The sequence below is a fragment of the Anopheles merus genome, chromosome 2L (assembly GCF_017562075.2).
Source record: "Anopheles merus strain MAF chromosome 2L, AmerM5.1, whole genome shotgun sequence".
NCBI lineage: Eukaryota > Metazoa > Arthropoda > Insecta > Diptera > Culicidae > Anopheles > Anopheles merus.
This window is the reverse complement of record NC_054083.1, coordinates 11,108,247-11,131,032: the sequence shown is the minus strand read 5'-3', so window position 1 is coordinate 11,131,032 and position 22,786 is coordinate 11,108,247. Positions and strand designations below refer to the sequence as shown.

General features: G+C 41.9%; 1 protein-coding gene across 7 annotated transcripts in view; it reads right to left on the bottom strand.

Annotated features, from left to right (window-relative positions):
- Positions 1–22,786, bottom strand: part of LOC121594837 (sodium- and chloride-dependent neutral and basic amino acid transporter B(0+)) — a 55,308-nt gene that overhangs the window by 17,078 nt on the left and 15,444 nt on the right. For all 7 annotated transcript variants that reach the window (XM_041918547.1, XM_041918544.1, XM_041918545.1 and 4 more), the window contains exons 2-3: positions 21,140–21,495; positions 12,513–13,103 (exon numbers count right to left, since the gene is read on the bottom strand). In XM_041918547.1, the coding sequence (XP_041774481.1) occupies positions 12,513–13,103; positions 21,140–21,172 (624 nt within the window). In that variant the 5' untranslated portion in view covers positions 21,173–21,495. The remainder of the gene's footprint in view (positions 1–12,512; positions 13,104–21,139; positions 21,496–22,786) is intronic.

The window sequence follows — 22,786 nt, the reverse complement described above, 5'->3', positions numbered from 1 at the left end:
ACAAAATTTAAATATTTCGCTTTTTATGCACAGCGCTAATGTTTTGTGTGGTGGTTGGTAAAAAATGGGTTCCATAACCTTAACCTATGATTTAAAAATCAAACGTGTGTATCTAGAGTACACTTTAGACACAGCTAGATTTGCCGTTCGTGTATGTGGCAACCATAATTTCTTTAGCGCTTTTGTCTCGCCACCATCATGCAGCCTTCTGCATTCTCCCTTTTCTAGCACAACGGTTGCGTGCGAATGGTTAAGATCGAGTGAAAATGATACATTATTATAAACAAAACCGACCACCAACGGTCTACCTTCCGGCGAGAAGCTGTGCTTTGCGATGGAGTACAAAAAGACAAGCGAAGAGTGAAGTTTTAATTTAATTTAGAAAACGTTACATTTTCTACACTCTGCTCGAAACAATCGACAGTGAAAAGATTGTTGCACTAGCGGGAAGATGATCACAGGAAACTCCTGCAATACCTTTAGTGCATGCTGATAATGAAGAGTGTGTAGAGAGTAAAAATGAGAGAATTAAAAGTCTACAGAAAGAAAGCAAAAGTAGTCTTGCCAATGTCGACTTCGTGCCGACTATTGGAGCGTATTGGGCGTTGGGCTGAGTGATTATTTTACACCATCGTGTGTTTTTTTTTGTGTGGCTGTAACTCTCTAAAGCTAAACTGTTTGGAAAAGATTGACCAACCAGTGGAGGAGTAAACTCCGCACGGCACACAAATAGTATGTTTTGGGCAATGGGTACCGGTTGCGACGGTTTTAAAAGGGTTGAAGAAGACAGCCTATCCACAGGTAGGCAGCTACAAGAAACCCAAACGTTAGTGGCAGTTCAAATGCAAGGCAAACATTGGCACACATCCTTCAAACAACCGTGTTACTATTTGAGGGGTAAGTGGTTCGATTCCATCGATTAACCGTGACCGCGGGTGGACGACTCACGGAGGGTGTTTCTGAGCTTAGAGTGCCTAATGCCGGAACGGGAGCGATTGCGAAGCCCTCTACCACACGCACCACGGCTATGCAATGCCTAGTGTATCTGTGTACGTTTGTTTGAATGAAAAAGAATAATTCACAATTCGCGTTTGTTTGTTGTTGATTTCGAAGCTTTTCCAAATACAAATCACAAATAAAAGCTTTCTAAACAACGTTTACACTCCGCTCGTTATGTAAAAGTCCGCTATACCGGTATACAAGACGGCCGCAGAAGAAGATATTCGAGCTTCAAACAGATAAATCTTCGAACTGGGTTTTGTACGAAGATGTCACTGCATAATGGACGATTTGCATATCCGGAGAAAAAAAAGTGTGATGAGAAAGCGGACCTTAAATGCAAAACAAACGCCAAACAAACAATTTTAAAAGCCTAAACTCACTCGAAATGGTAGGTATATTAAATTATCTCTGTCACTAATTTACTTCGTCACATTAATTGCGAAGAGAAGTTTTGTTGTGGAATAGTTTCGTCGTGTTTGTTTGTGTCTCTTCCAAGATTTGATCTGCTACATGGAAGGCGAATTAAGGTTGGTCAATCATCTAACTCCCATTCCGTCCGTACCACACCGGCAGAGAGTGTGATCTTAGCAAATGTGCACGAATGTAAATCATAACATTTTATACGAAAAATCGTTATCGTTTTCCCTAATGATTGTAATTTGAAGAAACCAGTTAAAATCTCCGCAACAACAGCCACAATAAAAAAATGGTTGTGGCTTTGAAGCGCTCTAGAAACTGCCTGCGGAAAAACTTCTACCCGTGATGCTTCGGATGCCCATTAAATCGTAATTATCCTGCACGGCGCTTTCTGTGTGCTGTGTTTCTTCTTTTATTACATTTTTTTCATTTTGTGGGAGCACGAAACTGGTGGGGGGAATGGTGGGACCGCTTGAACGACTAGGCGTGAAAGCCGATGGTACGATAATGAAGCGAGCGTAACTAGAATCATTAAAAAACTAGTAGAACATAGCCCAAGGCAGCGTCTGATGAATCTCGACCAAGATTCTGTTCGTGTGTATTTGTGTGTGCTGGTTGGGATAGATAGTTAAAAAACTGGTTACGGATAGAAATTACATTGACCCATTTTTGGTTTGTTTGGAGTACTGTATTCTCCCTCTCGCGCATTCGTCTTTTATCTTCAGTTTCGCATTCTGATATTCAGAACTCACAAGAGTTAGCACAGTTTCTTGCTCACAACTTCAGCTGATCTGAGTAAAATGCTCATCCTAAAAGGCGGAAGTAGTATTGACTCAAGGTGAAAGCTCATTCAAGTTAAAACTTGCCACACGATCACAGCTCAAATGCAATAGGTATGTTTTGCATCACAATTTCCCACACTATCGCTTCAGTCCAGAAGGACAGTTTATACTAAAGATGGAGAAAAGGAAAGTTTTTATTGTACAGTACCGTCAGAAAAGGTTATGCCCCGCGAGAACTAGTCGCGTGTCAAACGTTAATTCATTTTTAATGCTGCTCACTATCGCCATTGAGTTTTCTCAAACTAATAACATTTATCTTTGACACATTGCGTGTAAGCGATGGCGTCAATTTTTATGCGTTTAATTTAATGTTCTCAAAATGAACCTCCCAAAAGGGTTTTAGGTAAAATGAAATTAGGAACGGCTTGCAATTTTTATAATGTACACAAGATAACATTTTGCTACATTACATCGCAAATTTTAATCATGAACGCCAAAGATAATCAAAAAGTCGTAAAATGGAAATGAAACAGCCTAATGCCATCAGTGACAAGTATGTATTCGAAAATGAAATAACAATGGTAGACAGTTTGTAAGAATATGGTTCCGACTTTTATGTCGTAGAATGTCAGAAGACTAAATTGATGACCCTTAAACATTTATAAAAACCCAGCTAAGTCAATCTTGTTGTCCCAAATTAGACTACTAAATTCATATGGTTCCATGATGTAAAATAATACATGAGAGTATTTATTTAGAACGGACAGGCCATGTTACTTAGTATTAATTAGTTATCGAGTTGAAGAAAATATATTGGTCCATATGAAAAACATTTGAAATGATAGGTTGCCGTATGGGTTATCAAATATGGTATATTATATATCAAATGAAAGAATTTAATGTTTTATATCTATTTCTCTCTCTCTCTCTCTCTCACACACACACACTCTCACACACTATCTTTATATTACTAGTTCTCTGCTCAAAATATAACTATTTTCCTTCTCAAAATATAGCACGTCGTGGTAACATGGCCCGGTCTACAATAATTCTCCGTGATACCCCCTGCCTGCAACTTTCCATCCATATGGACACCTGATTTTCGACGGGGTTGCTTCACGTGACCCTTCTTCTATTATTTACACCAAATGATATACAATCAAATACTATACTCAAAGATAAACTTGCATCCACAGAAAATTTTACGATGCGTTTGCTGTGAAATATGGAAGGGATGACATAAAGCTATGTTGAATGTACCATGATATGTCGGAAAATCTTGCACATCAAATTTGAAAAACATAATAAATTCATTTCATATGTAATGTTTTATACTTCTTGATGTGCATTTTGTGACATCATTTGTGCAGCATCATTTCAGCATTTGTGGTCATCAGGTCATAAGCACTTTTACTCGAGCATCACATTTACCTTAACAGAAAAATTAGGGCAGATAAGTCCATTACTAGGACAAAACTGCAAGGAGGTTGAAGCACCGAATAAATATTAATTACCAGTATCTTTCTGTTTTTGAGTTTAAAAAAAATTGTTTAGTGAAAATAATAATAAAATAACAGTTAAAAAAAATATTGGAGGAACCATTGAAGGGCTACATATACATGGGAACATATCCGGGCTGCACACAGACTGCTCGAATCGCTTGCTGAATAATTGCGCCTAGCACGATACGCGTGTTGCATACATTTTGGCGTATATCAACAGCAGGTATGCAATTCGCTTAACATCGCTTGAGCAATGTGTCTGGCTGATATTTGTTAAACTGATTATCTGAGCAAGAAGTTTTAATAATTTAGTAATTTCAAACCTGTAATTGTTAAAGAGAGATTGATCAATAATTTTATATAATGTTTATATAAATAGAATGTTATCATGTTTACATAATGTTATTTTATATAACATTAAATTTTATTATTTCTAAATCACAAAAAACACAACCACTCTATACAAATCTGGACGTCACAACCAAATTTTTAGAGTTTCTCGATTCGTGCTATCGTATTTGAATTAACCAAATCAAAACAACCCAATTTATGACGCAGTGTGCGCTTCGCGGAAGAGCCCAAAAATTCCAGTTTTCCAACCGGACCTCGTGATGTAACGAAGCATAGCTGACCTGATGACTCCGCGTCGAGACGATAGCAGCGCGTCATCGATGGAGAAGCCGACACAGACGCATTGGCTGATTCGCGTTTCCCTTTTGCTTTAACTCATGCTTTTGTCTCGGAACCATTATTTACGCGGTGCGGCTGATCGTGACTTTGAGAAGATACATCCAATCTTCCGAATCCTCCAGCACACTGGTTGGCCATAGAGCAGAGCGCTAAATCATTCATACGAACGACCCTAAAATGACCCCTTCGATGAGTCCCTTGCTAAATGACGCCATTTTGAGGAAATAAACACGTCCCGATTCACGTATCGGGCGTACTAATTGCGTTGATTTTTATTCTTGCATGACATCACGGGACTATACATTTCGGTAACCTAAACATACACGAGTCAACCTACAGCAGCCTCGTCATCAGCAGCTTTGATCGCGATCAAAGACGAGAATACACTTTATCACTTCGCAATGCAAATAAACTTAATTGCTGGCTGCCAAGCATTCGGTGCGTTTGCGAAAGGGTCGTTCTAGCCCATAGCAGAGTCCTCGTTTCGTATGAGATGGTGCGGTTCGGTTCGAAAAGGCAACAAACAGCACGTTAAAGCCGTAAGTAATTACCTAATTGAAAATAAACTGGCCCAGTCAGGTAATCTTTGGACGTTGTAATTAGAAATACGATAATGAGCAACAATAAACACTGACGGGCTGTTAACGACCAAAGAATTGGGGCCATACAAAGCTTCATCCTACGATAAACTGGTCAAATATTCTAGATTGAAGTAAAAGCGGTGTAAATCTGATAGAAAAGCAAAAGGTTTCAATGTTGTTGCTCCTGAGGAAACATAATCGGGTGGGGATTTCGTGAAATTGCCCTTACATTTTTCGAAACAGCAAAACATGTTATTCTACTTCACATTCTCAACATAAGTAAACGCTACAGCATCCTGGAAATTGATCCCATTTGCAAGCTTTCACCCACATGCGACAGTGTATATTAAATACTCCTGCAAAGTATTCCAGCGCTCGTCTACCGTACCTTGAAACACGTTATAATCAACTCAATTCCATCATTAATTAGTCTGGCGAGAAAAATAAACTCTTCTCGCACGTCATAAACGAGCATAGCACTTGCAACAAAAATACTCCCATTGCAGCTATATAAAGGGTATGCCACTCCTTAATGTTTTAGGATTTATGTTCAATAAAAAGTTTCGTGATACCCATGAAATTTCGGTGCCATGAAATTGTGATAGCGCTAACGTTGAACCAACGGGTGTTTGGTTGCGTTCAATTTTGGATTGTCAGATTCCGTCGACATTTTTGTGTTGTGGGTGGTGATTATTGATCCTTTTACTGTTTTTTTTATGGCGGTTTTGCTCTCTCTCCCTTTTTCCAAAAATATCCTGCCACAACACACTCTCCTTGTTGTGACTGCTGGACCAAAACTCCGGGCTTGGAGAGGTAGGTATCAATTTGTTGGCCTTGCCAGCACACTATATGAGCCATAAATAGAAGGCTAGATGAGCTCGGCCAAAATCCAGCTTTGGGCCGACTAGACAAGGTTGGAGGAATGTTTGTTGTTGAAATCGTTCCAAGAAAATATCATAATTCTGTGCAGTGCATGGGTAGAATAACCATCATCAATCAATGTAGCAACCAAATAGCTAGTTGGAAAAAGGTGAATATGTGGAAGCCTATGGTGGATTTTTGGATTTATAAATTCATTGAAAAATAAGATTTGAAATGTATTTTTTTGTATCATACGTTGCAAATAGAGTACTCATTCAAAAAAGGGAATATGATAACACGAAATAATGAAGCTGTCAGCATGCATCGGCAAAATGTGAGAAACAAAATAATACAACAAATACATATGTTTGTTACCACTTTTCGCTACACCAAGCTCCTAAAACACATGCTGTCCCACGTTGTTTGCGGAATGTCACATCGATTTCATATCATATCCAATAAACCGTTCCAAACGTTAGCCCATACCAATCAACATAAGCAGGGCACAAGAGCTGTATGAGCTGTGCTCAGGACAACTCATCTCAAACAAAGCACACATTTTCAGCGACAAACAAGGAGAAGAGAGAAAACAAATAAAGAAAAATAGGAAAATTGCAATTCAATAACGTGAGCCTCGTGTCGGGAAAACAAGGCTGTCCAATTTTGCCATCCATCAAACTAGACCAAATCATAACCGATAGCTGGCCCGGCCAACCGCATTGGACGGATGGCGCTTTATAGCGAATGCAAATGCGCTCAACAACACCAAACTGTCCATCACCCCACACCACACCTTACACCTCAAAGCCATAGAAAGTGAGGAAATGTGGTGAGAAAAAAAAGTTACACGCTTACACAGAGGCACACAGAATGCGAAGTAAGTCAGGGCGGACTCATATTTCTTCGAGCTTACCCCTTATTTGACACCCGCCGAGGGAGAAAACGAGGATAATGAAAACAAACCGTGCCGCCGCCCGGGGAAGGGTGGCTCCGAAACCAGATGAAACAATTCAAAGCGCGTACGACCCCCACCACTGCCTTCGCCCACAATAGCACCAGCAGCAGCATATCGTTGCCTCATAAGCGTATGATGAAAACTGAGATGACCGCTGGGGAGTTGTACAGCAGCAGAGGCAGAAAAAAATGAAGTGCCCGGCAGGCACAAGCGCAATACGATCGCTGCCACAACAAGCCCCGAGCGAGCTGAAAGCAGTACTTGTGTTGGGCTTTTTTCGTATCTCACTTCCAATTGCTGTAATACACGTACGCGATACGATCGATATGCGTAAGAGCGGGTAATGGAAATTTGAAAAAAAAAACTCAAATGAAAACACACAAAAAACCCCGACGTCACATGGAGGAAAGTGAAGCTCATGCAGCCCGCAATGCGATTGAAGAAATGAGGCACAAGAAATGCTCAGGATCAAATTGAAACGAGATACTCTCATGGGCGTAGAGGATGGTTACATTGATCATGTACATTGTGAGTAGGCAGCTGCAATTCCCGGTCAATCATCATCAAAATTTGCCTTTTTCCTACCGGTTGGCCTCCTAATAATTTCGCCACATGTCTCCACCGTGTGGCCTCCTTCCAACCATCGCCGGCATCATTCCATGTCGTAATGGATGCGGTGATATCTTACCGCTTGATCGGTTTATATCGGGCTACCCGAATAATTGCAACCGACGCAGTTTGGACGCAAGAAAGTGGCCAGCTAATGGGGCGAAGCTGTAATCAATGTGCGGGCTCATCTCACTCTGCGATCCAATTTTTAACGCCCACGCTCTGTGTGTCTAGTAGTAGTGAATTGGACGTGACGTACATGTCAAGTACGCAACAAGGTTTAACAAAAAAGCAACAATGGAGACCCAGAAGAAAGGCTTCCGCTTTTATGGCACAAAGACTTGTTTTTTTTTGTGTTGCCAGTGTTTTTTTTTTGCAGAACAAATGAGACCCCTGTTAAGATGTGATACAATCGGAACATTGTTTTATCGATAGAGGTATATTATGATGAAGGTGACTAATAGGTGTAAGGTTGAGTTAGAGATATGTAGGGAACAAATGCTGTTGTATTTAACAATATTACGAGAATTTAATATTTGGAATAGTTTGGCAAAGCTATTAAAACTACTTAAAATATGAGTTATTAGCGTTCAATCTTTGGGAAAGCATGGTTTCTGTCCTTGCTTTGGAAAGAATAAGGAACTTTACAACACTTTTACATACAAAAGTCTCACACATACGTTTGTATCGAAAAACTGACAATAATCCGTTAACAATTGTTAATTGTTAAATGTTACATTGAAATTTAAATTTGGAGAAAAAATCCATTAAAATTACATTTGGAATCTATTTTGCAATTAAATAATCTCCCTTAACGCTATGTAGTCAACCGCAATTGCTATTTCCGCTTAACACATCTGTCAGAACATGAAATATCCACTCCAAAGCAAGGCTAAAGTTTAATACAGTATGTCTGATTCCAAAATTTTCCAAAATTAACTTTTAACAAAGATTTATAGTACAATGTTTTAATTGTTGCGCGCAATAACAATATTGATTGTTAGCATTTTCCAACCGCAAAGCAGGCAAATATTAAGCAATCAGCAAAGGGACGCAACTGTAGCGTGATAACTTAAGTGGTCTTTGCCAGAGCGCTCTAGAACCATAACGTAGCATCAGAAAAAAAAACAAAACACAATCTTTTACTTCAATTTCATACCGACTTCAGCCCATACCGTAGGGCTGGCGCGACGTTTCATTTATCTTGTTTGTAATTCTTTTCTACAGATAAGCGAACGAAGCGACCGGTGCCGCTATTGTCTCTATCGAAGAACGTCGCCATAGTTCGATGCTTTCAGCCGTCTTGGAATGGCGCAAGGAATGCAAAACAAATTCTTGCTTTGTTCAGTGTGAGCAATCGAGAGTGTAAGGCAACCATTGCTGAGCTAGGAATAGCTTTTTTATCGCACAACACACCAGTGAAAGTATGTTTGATATGTTAAGCTCACCTAAACACGCACAAAGTATGCTGTTTATTGGTGGAATGTTGAATGCTCACACAGAAAATGAAAATAGCAACCAAATGGTTGCATACGCGTAGGAAACCAGTGCCCTCAAACCCCGTGACACAGATCGATCGAGCGTGATGCGTTGAGTGCTAAAATTCACTTCAATCATATCATTATCAGAAGAGCCTTTTAACCACCAACAGAATGGGTCAGCTACGGTGCATTTAAATACGAAATCTGCTGCACGTGGATCAACACTTTTCTCCGGTACAGATTTCACTACGCGTTTCCCCACCCGACGTTGCCGACGCCAGAGTTGGATTGGGGCGTCGTACGCCCACTAAGAAAGCGAAGGGCAATGAGACTGTACCGTGGCGGCTTTACAGCGGGTATCTTTAATGATGCGATGTTTACATTGGAAGATTAACTGTAAGGTGTTAGTGGATGGCGCCCTTGCGAGGTGGTGAACAAAAACAAAAGGCAACTCTCCGGCAAGGGCTTGCCTGGTTTTCTATGTGTTGAGTGGTTTTACTTTTCTAATTCTGCTACCACTTTCCAAGCCCACAGATTGGGGTGGATAGGTCAAGTGGTCAGCAAAGGAAGGGCGCATTAAGAAGGGCGAATGGACAAACCATCAAATGCCGAAGCCCCATTCGAGCCGTTCCCCATGGACTAGCGTAGGAAAAACAAAGTAATGCCGAAAACAAAACCAAAAAAACATCGGCACCTGTCCTAGAATTCATGATGAGTTAAGTTTGCTTCTGGTAGCAAATCAGCACCCTGGCGAACGAACGAACGAACGAGATCGCACTATGCTGGGAATCGGTTAGGAAAATGGAGAGAGATATCAAAATTATCATCATGAATCGGGGCTACAAATGGGCATGGTGCGTGGTCGGTGTGAATGGAATAGGACGGGCAGGCTTTTCTCCATGCTTCAGCGTTCCACTCTTTAGTCCCATTCATCATTCCAGCGTGGCTAGTTCAGGCAGAAAAGCTCTCACAGCCGTCGCCTCAATGCACATTTACTCTCGCTTTCGGCTGAATGATGATGCTGCTGCTGCCGCCGAGTCGGCGAAGTTTTTCTGAGGCTCTATTTTATTGTCCGCATCATACTAGCGAGAGTTTGTTTTGTTTTTGTAGCCTTTGGAGTTGGAGTTTAAAAGTGGATTTTATGAGGCAGAAAATTACTGATACTGTAAATTGACACCTTCGATGCGGACGTTGCCATTGCGTACAGTTGCGTACGAGGGATTTTCCGTGTGAGTGCACCAACCGATGGGCACATTGCACAATGACGCGCTGGCGATGGGTTAACAATCGATATTCCGAAAAAAGTCATTAGACCTGTTTTAAAAACATGCAGTAGCAGCAATGTTTAAACAGACACATCCTTCACATTGCCCAACTACAACTGCTCATTAGTTTAACTTCTCGAGGCCCTTCGACCGCACTTAATATGCTAATTAATACAGCGCAAATCAGAGCGTGCAATTTGATAGTTTCAACCAAGTACAAAGCACGTCCCAATCAGTCTTGATTGATTCCGTCGAGGAAACCGCAAAACCAATAATCCTAACCTACACCGCAAGGCAAAAAGTCAACCGACGGTACGGTTGCAGTGGGATACCAAAAAGCGTCATCCTTTCCAGTGATGAAGCCATCGAGAATAGAATTTCCTCTCGCATGCATGCACATCTAACGTGCTATCGCGGACAGGTTCGGTTTGTGGGTGTCCGTAGTGATCGTCACCGTAAATCATGAGGCGAGCGCACGCTATGAATCGCACTACCAGCATTCCTGGCGCGAGTGGTGCAGAAATAAAGAATGAGCTTTCCATGAATTTATGGGTCCCCCGCTGTTCGACTTGATGAATCCTGGCATAACGATGTTGTGCTATCGGGCACGCAGCACCGATAGGAGAATAGCATAGAGTAGGGTTACTTATCGGCGGATGGCACACTCAACCGTGCTGCTAAACACGTTCGGTGCAGTTAAGCGTAGATTGTTGTAGATTCTTGAAGTGCCAGAGGGGTTTTTGTCACTTTTCTTGTCTTTTTTCCTGCTGTCCAGAGAACTGTCTAGGTCCTAGGAGAATATAAAACCACGTAAGCGAACAAGATCACCGATGTGTGATACATTAAACTTTTACGTAGTATTTAAAATTATAAAAAACACTCACACAAGTTTAACTAACATAGACATAACATTCAGTGTCGTACAGTGGTGAACGGAATTTCATTTTTAATGTTACGTCAATTGGAGAAAAATGTTTGGTCATTCTTTATCTTTGACGTAACATCCTACTATGTCGGCTTGTACAGGCTTCCTAGACTTATAAGTATCACGCAACGGGAGAGTCGTATTAAAGCTCAGGTTGGATAGTAAGCAAAGACGCGTTTTTTCGTGTTGGTGTATGGGAGAACAAGTTGCAAATGTTAGTAGTCGAAATTCTATCAAGTTTCCAGATATCTCCAAAGTAATTGACACATTGACAGTGGTCAACTCGCACGGCTTAACAACATTACCGTCATAGGTTCAAGCCCCGTATGGAACGTGCTGCTCATACGTAGGACGGTGGTACATTAGTGACACAGGTAGTCCTTGACAACCGTTGTCGGGTTGTTGCGCCAAAGAAGGCAAAAATATTACAATTAATGAGTATTATTGTTAGTACATCACAGAAATACATATTATTTAATAATTATTAGAATAATTGGGATAATTAGAGCAATTTTGACGTGAGCTATCAACAGTACAGGGAGACTGATACTTTGTAGAAGATAGGAAAGAACCACACAACATAGTAATAACTTCCCATATTATCCACCGAATAGTTGATTTCATAAAGACGAACGGTACAATTAAACCGTTACTTTATTGAGCTAATAAAACATTAGAACGTAATTCCTTTTAAGCGTTGATTCTCAGCCCCAAGTCTATATTCTACTTCCTTGCGAAGCTGCTGTGAAATAATCGCCCAATGTGACGACCGTTACTGCAATAGCTCTAAACTTGCGAAATTGAAAAAATTACTTGTCTTGGGTTCTGATCTTAACAATAAAAATAATGCTCTAAACATTTCCCGTATGAACAACGCACAAACTAAACCGACCGAACCGAGAGAACTTACATAACATTACGGTAAGAGTCTCTCGGTTGATTCTGGTATTAATATTTCACCCGTTTCCCTGCCATGCATGCGTCCGAAACTGCTGGAACCGGCGAAAAAAAAGTTCTATGAATAAAAGATGGTCCACCCGGGGTGGTCTAGTTTTGCCACTCTAACGGAACCGGGCGCCTTCCCAATGGGCAACGCTACCGTACGACGAAACCACGCGAAAGAACAAATGACCGCCAACGAAACACAGCGGAACGAACGTCGTGTATCCACGGTGCCTCGAGGGAAGGGTACTGAACGCATATTCAGTGTGTCACTTGTGCAGAAACAATCCGGATAGCGTATCGCATCCATCACACGCTCTTCAGGAACCGTTGGAATTGGCCGGCCCCGATCTGTGGCCGGCCAGAATTGCTGACCGACACGTGTAGCGAATCAATCCGAGCGGATCGGGTGTGCAGCAGCAGCAAGCAAAAGGAGCAGCGTAACGAAGAAGCTTCCCCCCCAATACCCCGAATAGTACGAGACAAACGGACGTACATACCTGCTTGTTTGACTGATCATCGCTTGGTGCAACGGTGTTGGTGCTGACTTTGGTAGAGATGAGCTTCACGGTAGACCCGTTCTGGATCATGCTCGAGTTGTTCGGATTGGTCGAGGGCGAGGACAGATAGCGTAGATCGCTCAACGTCGGAATGCCGGCCGTTGTCGTGGAACCGCCGCCCTCGCCATCGGTGACATCACCGACGGGTGCAATGCTTCGCGGGCGGCCTGCATGCCGACGGTTGCTGTTGGTGATGGTGTTGGTTGTGTAGTTGTTGAAGGATGCGTTCGTCGTCCAGATCGGGGACGAACCCGTCGTTGCCTGCGTGTAGGAGTGCTTTCGCGTACGCTCGATCGTGTGGTTTTGACCTCCGCCGTCCATGGTGCCAATGGCCGTCGAGGGTGGGCAGGGCTGTTTTGTGTTGGGTCCTCCGCTGGCAAGGGTCTTCATTGGTGCACCGCCTCCTCCACCGTCTAGAACGTTTTGCATCGACTTTTTGCGCTCGGAGGTGAACGAAATGGTCCCATCGGAGAAGCGATGAAAGGTGAGATTTTCGTCGGACAGGAATGACATCGACGTAACACTAGAGATCTGTGAAACGAAAAACAAGTGGAAACACTTTAGTTTATCCGTGTTCTGGAGAGTTACGAAAGAAACGATGCCAATATTACAACGAGAATTAAAGTATGAAGAGGCACTGGGGGCACGGCACGCTAAAGTCTCTGGGGCCTACTCTAGAACCTATCCACACATTTCATACATAACACACAACATTGCTGCGCAAAGGTGTTAGAATCATACATATTACCTCTGTGTCTCTATACTTCATTCCTTCTAGTTGTATATTGTTTATTTGTTTATTTGTAAATGTTAAGTGATTGGCCATCATTGGCCTTATCACTGATCTTATAAACTAAACTTATAATAACATAAAGCAGCGGTCGGCAAACTTTTGAGGCGAAGGGCCAAATTTAGTAAATGATCTAAAGCCGCGGGCCAGGAGAAAGCGGGTTTTCTATTATTGTGGTTTAATTATTAAATTAAATAATTTTAGAAACAAAATAATTGGTTAATGATATCTAGCAATCCGATTGGTATTATTGTTGTTTTCCTATAATTGTGTCATCCCTCTCACGAACTCTAACCATGATGGCTAAAATAGTGAATCAAAAGCGTGCGCGATCAAAGAATGGCACCCCGTAGCGTCCAAAATGGACTCCGTGCGGAAGTTTGTGGACGTCGTATATAATAAGTAATACCCGTTTTGGCATTTTGATCGCCAACATCTTGGCACTATTAGGCAATAATCAAAGCATCGAAAGAAAGCCATTCATTTTTGAGGTTTCAAATGAAGCTGAAATGAAGACAGAGGGTCAGGTCAAGTGGCTACATTACTGCATCAGCTGGACCGGGATATCGATGCAACCCACCAAACAGTAAAATAATAAATGGGAAACATGAAGAAACAGATCAGGAATTAGAAATCGCATCCACTGGCTTCGCAGTGGCAAACAATTACGCAAAAACTTAATGCAATCATTTCTGGTGAATTTCGACAGAATTTCGATATAACACCCTAGTCCGCAAACTGGTCCAACATCCGTCACCTGTGTTCCATCGATTTTTTTCTACGCCAACGTGATGCAAAAACTCTACTATAACAATTTTGTAGCGAAAACTTAGGAGGAATTGATGGAAATCAAAGGTAGAACTTAAATCATGCATGTCTTCATCCACCATGGTGAAAATTCCTAATAACTGACGAAATGCAATTCGCAAAGTCTTGAACATATTTGTGCAAGTAATCTGAAATAATTCCCTTTGAGCAGATGTAAATGTAAAGAAATTATCTTTTCTAGTTTTTTTTTCTACAGCCAGCCGAAAATGGCATATTTTTTCATGCAAAAGCTACGTGGATATTGACCTCGAGTTCTGTTGGAAAAGTTCCACCTTATTGTCACAGCTTAAAAAATCTTTTCACCTTGGCAGAACGGGATGTCACAGCGATCTGAACTTTTGACAGCCGGAAACTACACGCAGTGCAAGCGGCACCACATACACTTTCTCGCGATTTGGACTTTATACCGAACGGACGTACAGTGAAGAAATAATGAACTATTACTTGTTACACATTAAATCAAAGGCCTCAGTTAATTTCATATCAAAAAGTTCGAACCATCGTACTTTTTCAACTTTTAATTAAAGTACTATGGACCATTCAGTATCTTTAATTAAAAGTTGAAAAATTACGATGGTTTAATATGGTATACAAGAAGATCTTCAGTGATTTGTGTACGAATTTGCGTGATTTGCTTCCCATCTTTCAAAATCAGTCAAATCCTTTCGCGGGCCGGATTGAATGTCGCGGCGGGCCGCATTTGGCCCGCGGGCCGGACTTTGCCGACCGCTGACATAAAGCATCACGGTACAATGTAACATCAGCACAAAATAAATAACACAGAGTATCACAGCAAGAAAAACAGGTTAACTTAGGGAATTCCAGTCAAAAGAGTCATAATGTGCATTAAATCTGATAGCCATCACAGTCAAAGGTTCATTATCGCTATATGCACGTCTAGTTTGTTCAACTCTTAGTAGTTTAAAGTTTCTTAAAATATGAGCAGGTACGTGGAAATTAACTCTAGCTAAAAGGTCCGGTGAATCTATCTCTCCTAGGATGATTTTTTTCATGAACAAGATTTGCGCCGTTTCGCGACGAGTAGCGAGAGACTCGAGTCCAAAAATTAAACACCGGGCATGATAACTAGGTCTCGCTGCTACGTTACGCCAGGGTGTGAACCGTAAGACCAAACGGGTGAATTTTTTCTGCACTGACTCAATCTTATTCGACCATAACGACGACGATGGGCACCAAACTACTGAGAAGTATTCTAGGATGGATCTGACTAGTGATTTGTAGAGTGCGACAAGACAATGTGGGTCGGAGAATTCTCTCGACTGCCTGCGTATAAATCCTAGCATTCTGTTCGCTCTATCAATAATTTCGTTATGGTGCACATGAAAGTCAAGTTTACGGTCAAGAGTAACTCCTAAGTCTTTTACTGCACTGTGTCGTTGTAATTGTGTACCGGAGATGCAATAGTTAAACACTATTGGACAATTAGAACGGTGAAACGACATGGACAAACATTTATCAACAGAAATTTGTAGGTCGTTGTTCAGACACCAGTCGGAAAAAGAGTCGATTGATGCTTGCAGGACAAGACAATCACCAAAACACCTCACAGGAAAAAAAGTCTAAGATCGTCCGCATACAATAAACATTCAGATTCCCTTACTACAGTAGTAACGTCATTGAAAAATAGAGAAAACAGCAAGGGTCCAAGGTTGCTACCCTGTGGCACGCCTGAACAACTCACAAATTCCCTAGATGTCATACATTCAACTTTGACGCGACATCGACGATTGGTGAGGTAAGATTCGAACCACTCCACTAAAGGGGTAGAGAATCCAAGACGAGCAAGCTTCGCCAACAGCAAGCGATGATTCACCCGATCAAAGGCAGCCTTAAGGTCGGTATAGATGACATCCATCTGGGCTCCCGAAGCGAATGCAGCATGGCAGTGAGATACAAACTCCACCAAATTGGTGGTCACACTGCGGCGAGGGAAGAACCCGTGTTGGCGTGTTGATATCAGCGAACGGCAACAGTTCAAGAGCGAGTTCTGGTATATACAATCGAGGTTAGTTTTAGTAATTGTATCTTATTATTGAATACGTACTCGATGGTTGGGTTGTTTGTTGGACGTTGGTTATGATGAAGAACAGTAATCTCAGTGTAATCATAATCAGTGATTTTGTGCTTGGAATACTCTGTGATTCAATATAAAATACAACACAAGGGCTATGCTTAATATCCTGATGTTTTTTCTACCTCATTCTACCTTCTGCCTCACTTTACCTCATTGGGCAACAGACAACCCAACTATTAATGTACCAACTAATGAATAGCCCAACCAAAACAAACCCAACCGGTGAGATTCTACTGCAAAATGTCATACAAAACGCAGTAAAAGACATGCAACCTTAAAAGGTAAATGTGGTTGAATTTTTCTTACAAGGCGGTAAGTAGGTATAAGCAGTATCGCTCTTTTTGCAAGAGTTGATTAAGATACCATAAATACTTAGAGCAATACTTCTCAATAAATATTGCTAAAGAAAAAGACACACACACAGTTATGTTAGCTGATATAATACGGTTATCTACACAAATAATTTCAAGTCACCTTAAGTTACATCAATTCTTGAATTGATTTTCAATTTTATTCGATTTAAATTCATACCGATTGGAGTTTCGTTACCAAATACACCGGCCCATGGTCGAGTACATCGATCTATTTGCTTACTTGTAACATGATCTGCATCCTCAATCAATCAAGACACTCTTGGAAAGGTGTTACGCATGGTGAGCAGCAAAGTAAGTGTCCTTAATTGTCAGAGCATTCATCAATTAACAAGCTTCTCATTAATCCAATATCATCCATACGGTATGTTATTTAAGCAAGACGAGCATTTCTCCATTGACGCAGTGCACCAAGACGGCAGGGTACAAGATTTCTCGTGCGTGCGTGTGCAATTTAGCCCTGTCGGCACATATATTAGATTAAGAGTAGCAATTCAACCCGCCAAACTCAACTCGCCTCGTGCAAGGAAGAAAGAGAGCGCGTACTAAGGTAGAAAATAAAACAACATTGCTGCAAATCGATCACGTGCGAATCGTCCAGGCGGAAGAAAACTCGCTGCAGAAGAAGGGCAACAACTCGTAACACCCCCGTAATAGGATCATGTTGCAGTTTAAGGCTGCTCTGAATATTCATTGCAAGCTAAGAAGCTAACACGGGTTTCATCCTACTTCCCCAGTTCGAGGCAGCTCGCCTTTTTTCCATTTTTTCCTTACTTCAAGGTAACAAGGCGGTTCACAGCGCTGCCGAAGTACCTATTTCCCACCGACACAGACCTAGATGCATAAGGAAGTGTGCTCCACTTTGCTAACACTATCATTTTCCGGGCCACAGATCCTGGCCGATGTGTTCGATGGATGGTGGTGGAAAGCCCTTCAGCGGTACGGGTTTGTGTTTTCCTGCAGGTAAAACTTTTCTTGCAACTGTGCAACGTGAGCCGGTGCATGCGGCATCAAGGAATGAAGCTATTTAAGGATTCGGTTATGATGCAAGGATGTCGGAAGGCACGTTCTGTGTCGTATGCAAGATGGGAGTCATGTGACAAAAGCAAACGGAAATTGAAATTTAATTGCTGACAAAGTAGAATAGCATTTGCTTTTGAGAACCTTTTTGCCAATTTGTATACCTTTGCTTGTATTTTGCGATAAGCTTTGATTCAAGATTTTAATTTAGCAAAAGGTATGTATCATAATTATAGGTTTATTACTTTTTTGGTCATAGTAAACCTTCAACCACAGAACCACGTTCGAAGTAGTTCGATTATTCAAATCAACCAAATCCTTCCTGGTAAACAAACGCATGCTGCTGTCCGAATTGGTTCATGATATTATGCAACTAGTTTTTTCGGTTTTGTTTTCCACAACCCACCTAAGTTGCCATAAAAGGAAATTTACTTTCGTCCCCATGAGCAGCATGTCAGCAAGAAGCCGGTAAAGCGGCCCGTTTCCCTGTTCGTGCCTTACGTTTGTGTAAGCACGTTTGAAACCGAACCGGTGGAATATGAAGGCATCGATCCAAGAAAAAAGCGCACAGGAAAAAAGACGACGCTACTCAAAGGTTTAGAGTAAAACAAAGTATGACGGTTAGGCTTCTTGCACAAGCAAGGTTTCCGTGTAGTCTTCCTCGCCGTACGTTCTCATACGATTCCCTCAAGACTCTGCCACGGCTCGGTGGCAGCGGAATGCGGAAAAGTAAAACACAAAATCAATATCACATGGCACATTGAAGGACAAAACAGAAAAATACTTATCACGCATACAAAAAAAACAACTTAATCGACCAAAGAGATCGTTCACATTCTTCCCGCCCGAGTGGTTTGCGATAGTTCCCAGTGTTGCTTCCGGTAGGGAGCACGGTACATTTTACGCAAAACACCCTCTCGTGTGTGTGTGTGCTTGTACGAGCGGAAACGAAACGGTGGAGTGGCGAAAGCTGGCCAGCGAGGCAAAGAGCTTAATCAGCCGTACTCTAACATTCCCAACAAATTCCATACCGAGGTGGCTCGCGGCCGATCGATTGTGTCTGCCATAGGGGACAGTCACCTGAGGTGATGTTGACGTGTTTGTCCCCCCTCCCCCCATCTCCCCCTCTCCCCTCACACTTCGCCCCATCGGAACAGGTGCTTCGAACGAGGAACATGCTGGATGAACCGTAACAGCTTATAATGGGGAGGAATTTTCACTTTTCATGTACGATGCTTGCTGCCCATCGTGTACTTGCCGCTGCCTGTTAGTGTTGTTTGGTTTCAATATATCGAAATCTATTGGTTATTGCGCTAAGCGTGCGGTGGCCGGCAAGCCCTCCCAGCCCTCCACAATCCTCTTAATCCGGTCGTGTGAGCCAGACTGGAAAATGTTCTCTTAATGGACCGTGCACGTGTAATCAGCGTGTACCAATCATGTCCACCCTACATGCTTTGGTGTCTGTATGTCCGTATGGAAGCTAGCAAGCGGTCAAGTGGTTCAACACTTTTTCGACAGCAATGCTTCGAACACGATGCACTCGAATTTAAATCATACGCAACATTTCCCACTGCCTGCCAGGGAGTGTGTACGAAACACCAATTCGAATGCCCTTATCAAAACATCAAAACGACGATCCTCTCGGTGCGCAAGCAAACGGCGATGGCACAGTGATTGTTTTGATCGCAAATGCGCTATTTACAGTGGAAACAAAACCGTTTTCTTCAACAAACATCGCATAGCATCCGGCCCACGGACACACTGTTTGTTTGTTATTTCCAACACACCGTGTGTAGCAACCGTAATCAATGCACACACTATCGCTCGCTACTAAAATCGATGTTTGCCGAACCGGGGTCCAGGACCGGCTCAATGGAAAGCGAAAAAGACGCGATTTCGGAAGTGGCTGCTTAATGAAGCTAGAAACATCACTTAACGTTACGGATGCCATCACCGCTTGTGTTTTTTTTTGTCTGTTGCTGTTTTGCAGACTAGCCATTTTTGCTAAAGTAAGCGATAAGCTTACCAATTGGTTCGGGTGGAAGGGATTGGAATCGACCTCTTGAGTGATGGGCTCCGGTCCGCATACGAGAATGCCGTTGTTAGTCACAAATCCTATGTGTGAAAGTGTTTGTTGCAATTATGTAAAACGTATAGTTAATCTAAAATCTTCCATACGCCGACCATCCATACGCAGAGCTATGCGTGAGTTGACCAACAACTCACTGAGATAGCCAAGCTCATTAGTGACTTAAGCAGACATATATATTTCGAACATGGTTGTTGTGCGCTCAAGCCTCAAGCCGATGATAATTTGAAACATAGAATAAGCCCAAAATTCCAAATTCCAAATAAAACAAATGATAAACCGATTAAAAATTGATCTCTTTCCGAGTTATTAACATGATCTCTTTTCTATCCTTGTAACAATCACCTCTTCCCTCCTCCCTCAGGCCACAACCCATCGTCATATTATGGTTTATGTGATGGAGGAGTGATAGATCATCTGAATTTGATCAGGAACTATAATTTCGCATAGAAATTTCTATTTAAACTTCGCGGACATGCCGGTCTATACAGGCTTTCGAAACTATTTCAGTACCACGCAGCCGAATAATCAGTCCTTGCTACGGGGGGACGGATCATTCTAGCCTTGAACCTATGACGGGGATGTTATTGAGTCATTCGGGTTGACGACTGTAGCGTGGGACCGCCTCTTAGCAACATAAATTTAATGAGTACAATAACGAATTTGATGTTTTAATAGATAATTCAGCTTTTTTTTTGGAAAAAACTGGAGACAAGCTTTTCGTGATATTAGTTGGATAAAGAAAAATGGACCGCACTAGCTAATTCAAAACAACTGAAATTCTAATTTAAAACGCAATATACATTACTTCTTATCTATACCTTGTATACGTTCGGTGATAAAATTGAACAACGCACACGGCAACGGAAAGCACCAAAACAGATAAACGAAAGGCACCTAGTACAACCTTCAAAACTTTCTGACGTGTGATTTACACGATATTTTAATTGAAAAATGATGTCACTAGGGCTGCAAATTAGGTACAAATGGTGCAGAACGTGGAAGAACATCCTGTTTTCGCCAAACCCAATTTTAGTACACTTATTTGCAATTGCAATCGTAGTGCCAGTATCGGGAAAACAAATTCAAATGCCATCCGCTGCGAAATCGAAGAGCTCATTAAACGACCTTTGGTAAAGGTGAAGGTGAATGTCAGCATTTTCAATTTCAAAAGCTCATAAAATAACTCGTTGCAAGGGGAAAGGAAAGTGCTGCCGCTGCGTATCATGTCACATCAATCGATAACGTGCACTTTTTTAGGTACAATTTTCCCCCCAGGACGCTACAGCAATTCAATGCATCGTATAGGTTTGCATAACCTTTAAGCTTTTCCCTTACGTAATAGGTACACTTTTTGAGCTAGACAACACTTACCGACTGTTTTGGCTCCTTATTTTTCCATTTCATGTTGCCACTGGTAAGAAGGTCAGCAGGGAACTGGGGGCTGTGGTGGGGTCGCGTAAAATTCTCCAAAACTCGTTCTGCCCTTGTTCTATACGCTTTACATGGACGCTCACATAACACTCAATAGCACATGCACATTGGACGATTTGATTTAAACTTTCGTTAACAAAATAAACATAAATTTAGAAATCCTGCTTCTGTTCTCACTTTTATTTCGTCACTTTTGTTTGCACTTCATCGCCGTAGGACGATCACAGCACTGCTCATATGTACCGCAGCATCAGTCGCACTCATGTTGATTTCGCAAGGAAACCCATCACTCATTCCTGGAAAATCGGAGAGGAATTATGGAGCTGCCTGGGAAAATGTATGCCTTGGCTGTCGCAATGTTGCCGTGGATGGCGTGTCGGTGGCAGATTTTCGCAATAGTTTGCAAGTGTTTTCGTTGACAGTCAGCGAACACAAAGTCTCACACAAGATGTTGACGTTTTGCTTGTTTTTGTTTTAAAGCTTTTTTTGGGGGATAAAATTCGAAAAGAAACGTGGCAATGTTTTGTGGAAAATCGTTGCCGCCTTTGTCCGCTCGGGCATCTGGGTGTTGGTGTTTCGCTAAACAATAGCGCCCGCTGCCGCCGCCGACAACCGTACAGACATAAGGGAACCAGAACAGAAGGGGCCAGCACGTAGGTTAGGGACGGCTAAAGCCGGTCAGCATCGTACACAATCCATTGCATGATTAATTCAACGTCTATAAATGCTCACTATAAAAAACGTGCCATGCACAGGTGCGGGAAAACCCTCGCCGAGTATGCTGCATGACCGTAACGTAGAAGGAAGGCAAAGCGTTCTCATGCCCTGCGGTACACGTGGGGCGGCGCTAAGGGAGCTTTTGATGGTTAGCGTGTTGTAGTGCAGTAAAGTTTTATTCTCCCACAGCAATATTTTGACATAAAAAAGAACTTTTAGTTCGGAGCGCCTGCTCGAACTGAAGCGTTGCAGTTGATGTGACATAAAATTAAATTAAAAAGATAATTTTGTTTTCTGTTCAGTTGTATGAAGAGTGTTGAATGATAAATAAAAAATAAAAAAAGATGGTCAAAAGAAGAATTTTTGAAATAAAATCGTCACATAGCAGTAGAACGTTCCTATGCTTTGCAAACCTTTTCATCTACGAGATGTGTGACCGATTTAAAGTACATTTGCATACACTTTTTTTAAACGATTGCTATCTTGCATTGCTCTTTGCTGTCGTCACTTGTCTGTGTAGCCGTTGCTATTGCACCTCCAAAAATATCACGTGTGAACTAAACAACACAATCGACCCGCAGCTGATGTCATAACCCTCTCTTTAAGTGTGTGCAGCTATCTACTGCGTCCCTTCGACTTGGGGCTAAATCGCACACACATTCACACACAATAGTTCCCGATCGTGACCGATCGTGCAATGCGCAGCTTGGATAACTCAATTATGCCGAGATACGGATGCACTTTGGCTAGGAAAGATCTGACTTAACACCATCTTCACTTTGCGCCCTCAAACGTCTTTCAGTGTGGGATGTGGGATCGCCCGAACAGGCTGACAAACAATAACGAAGATGAAGCTGCAGCTTAATTGTG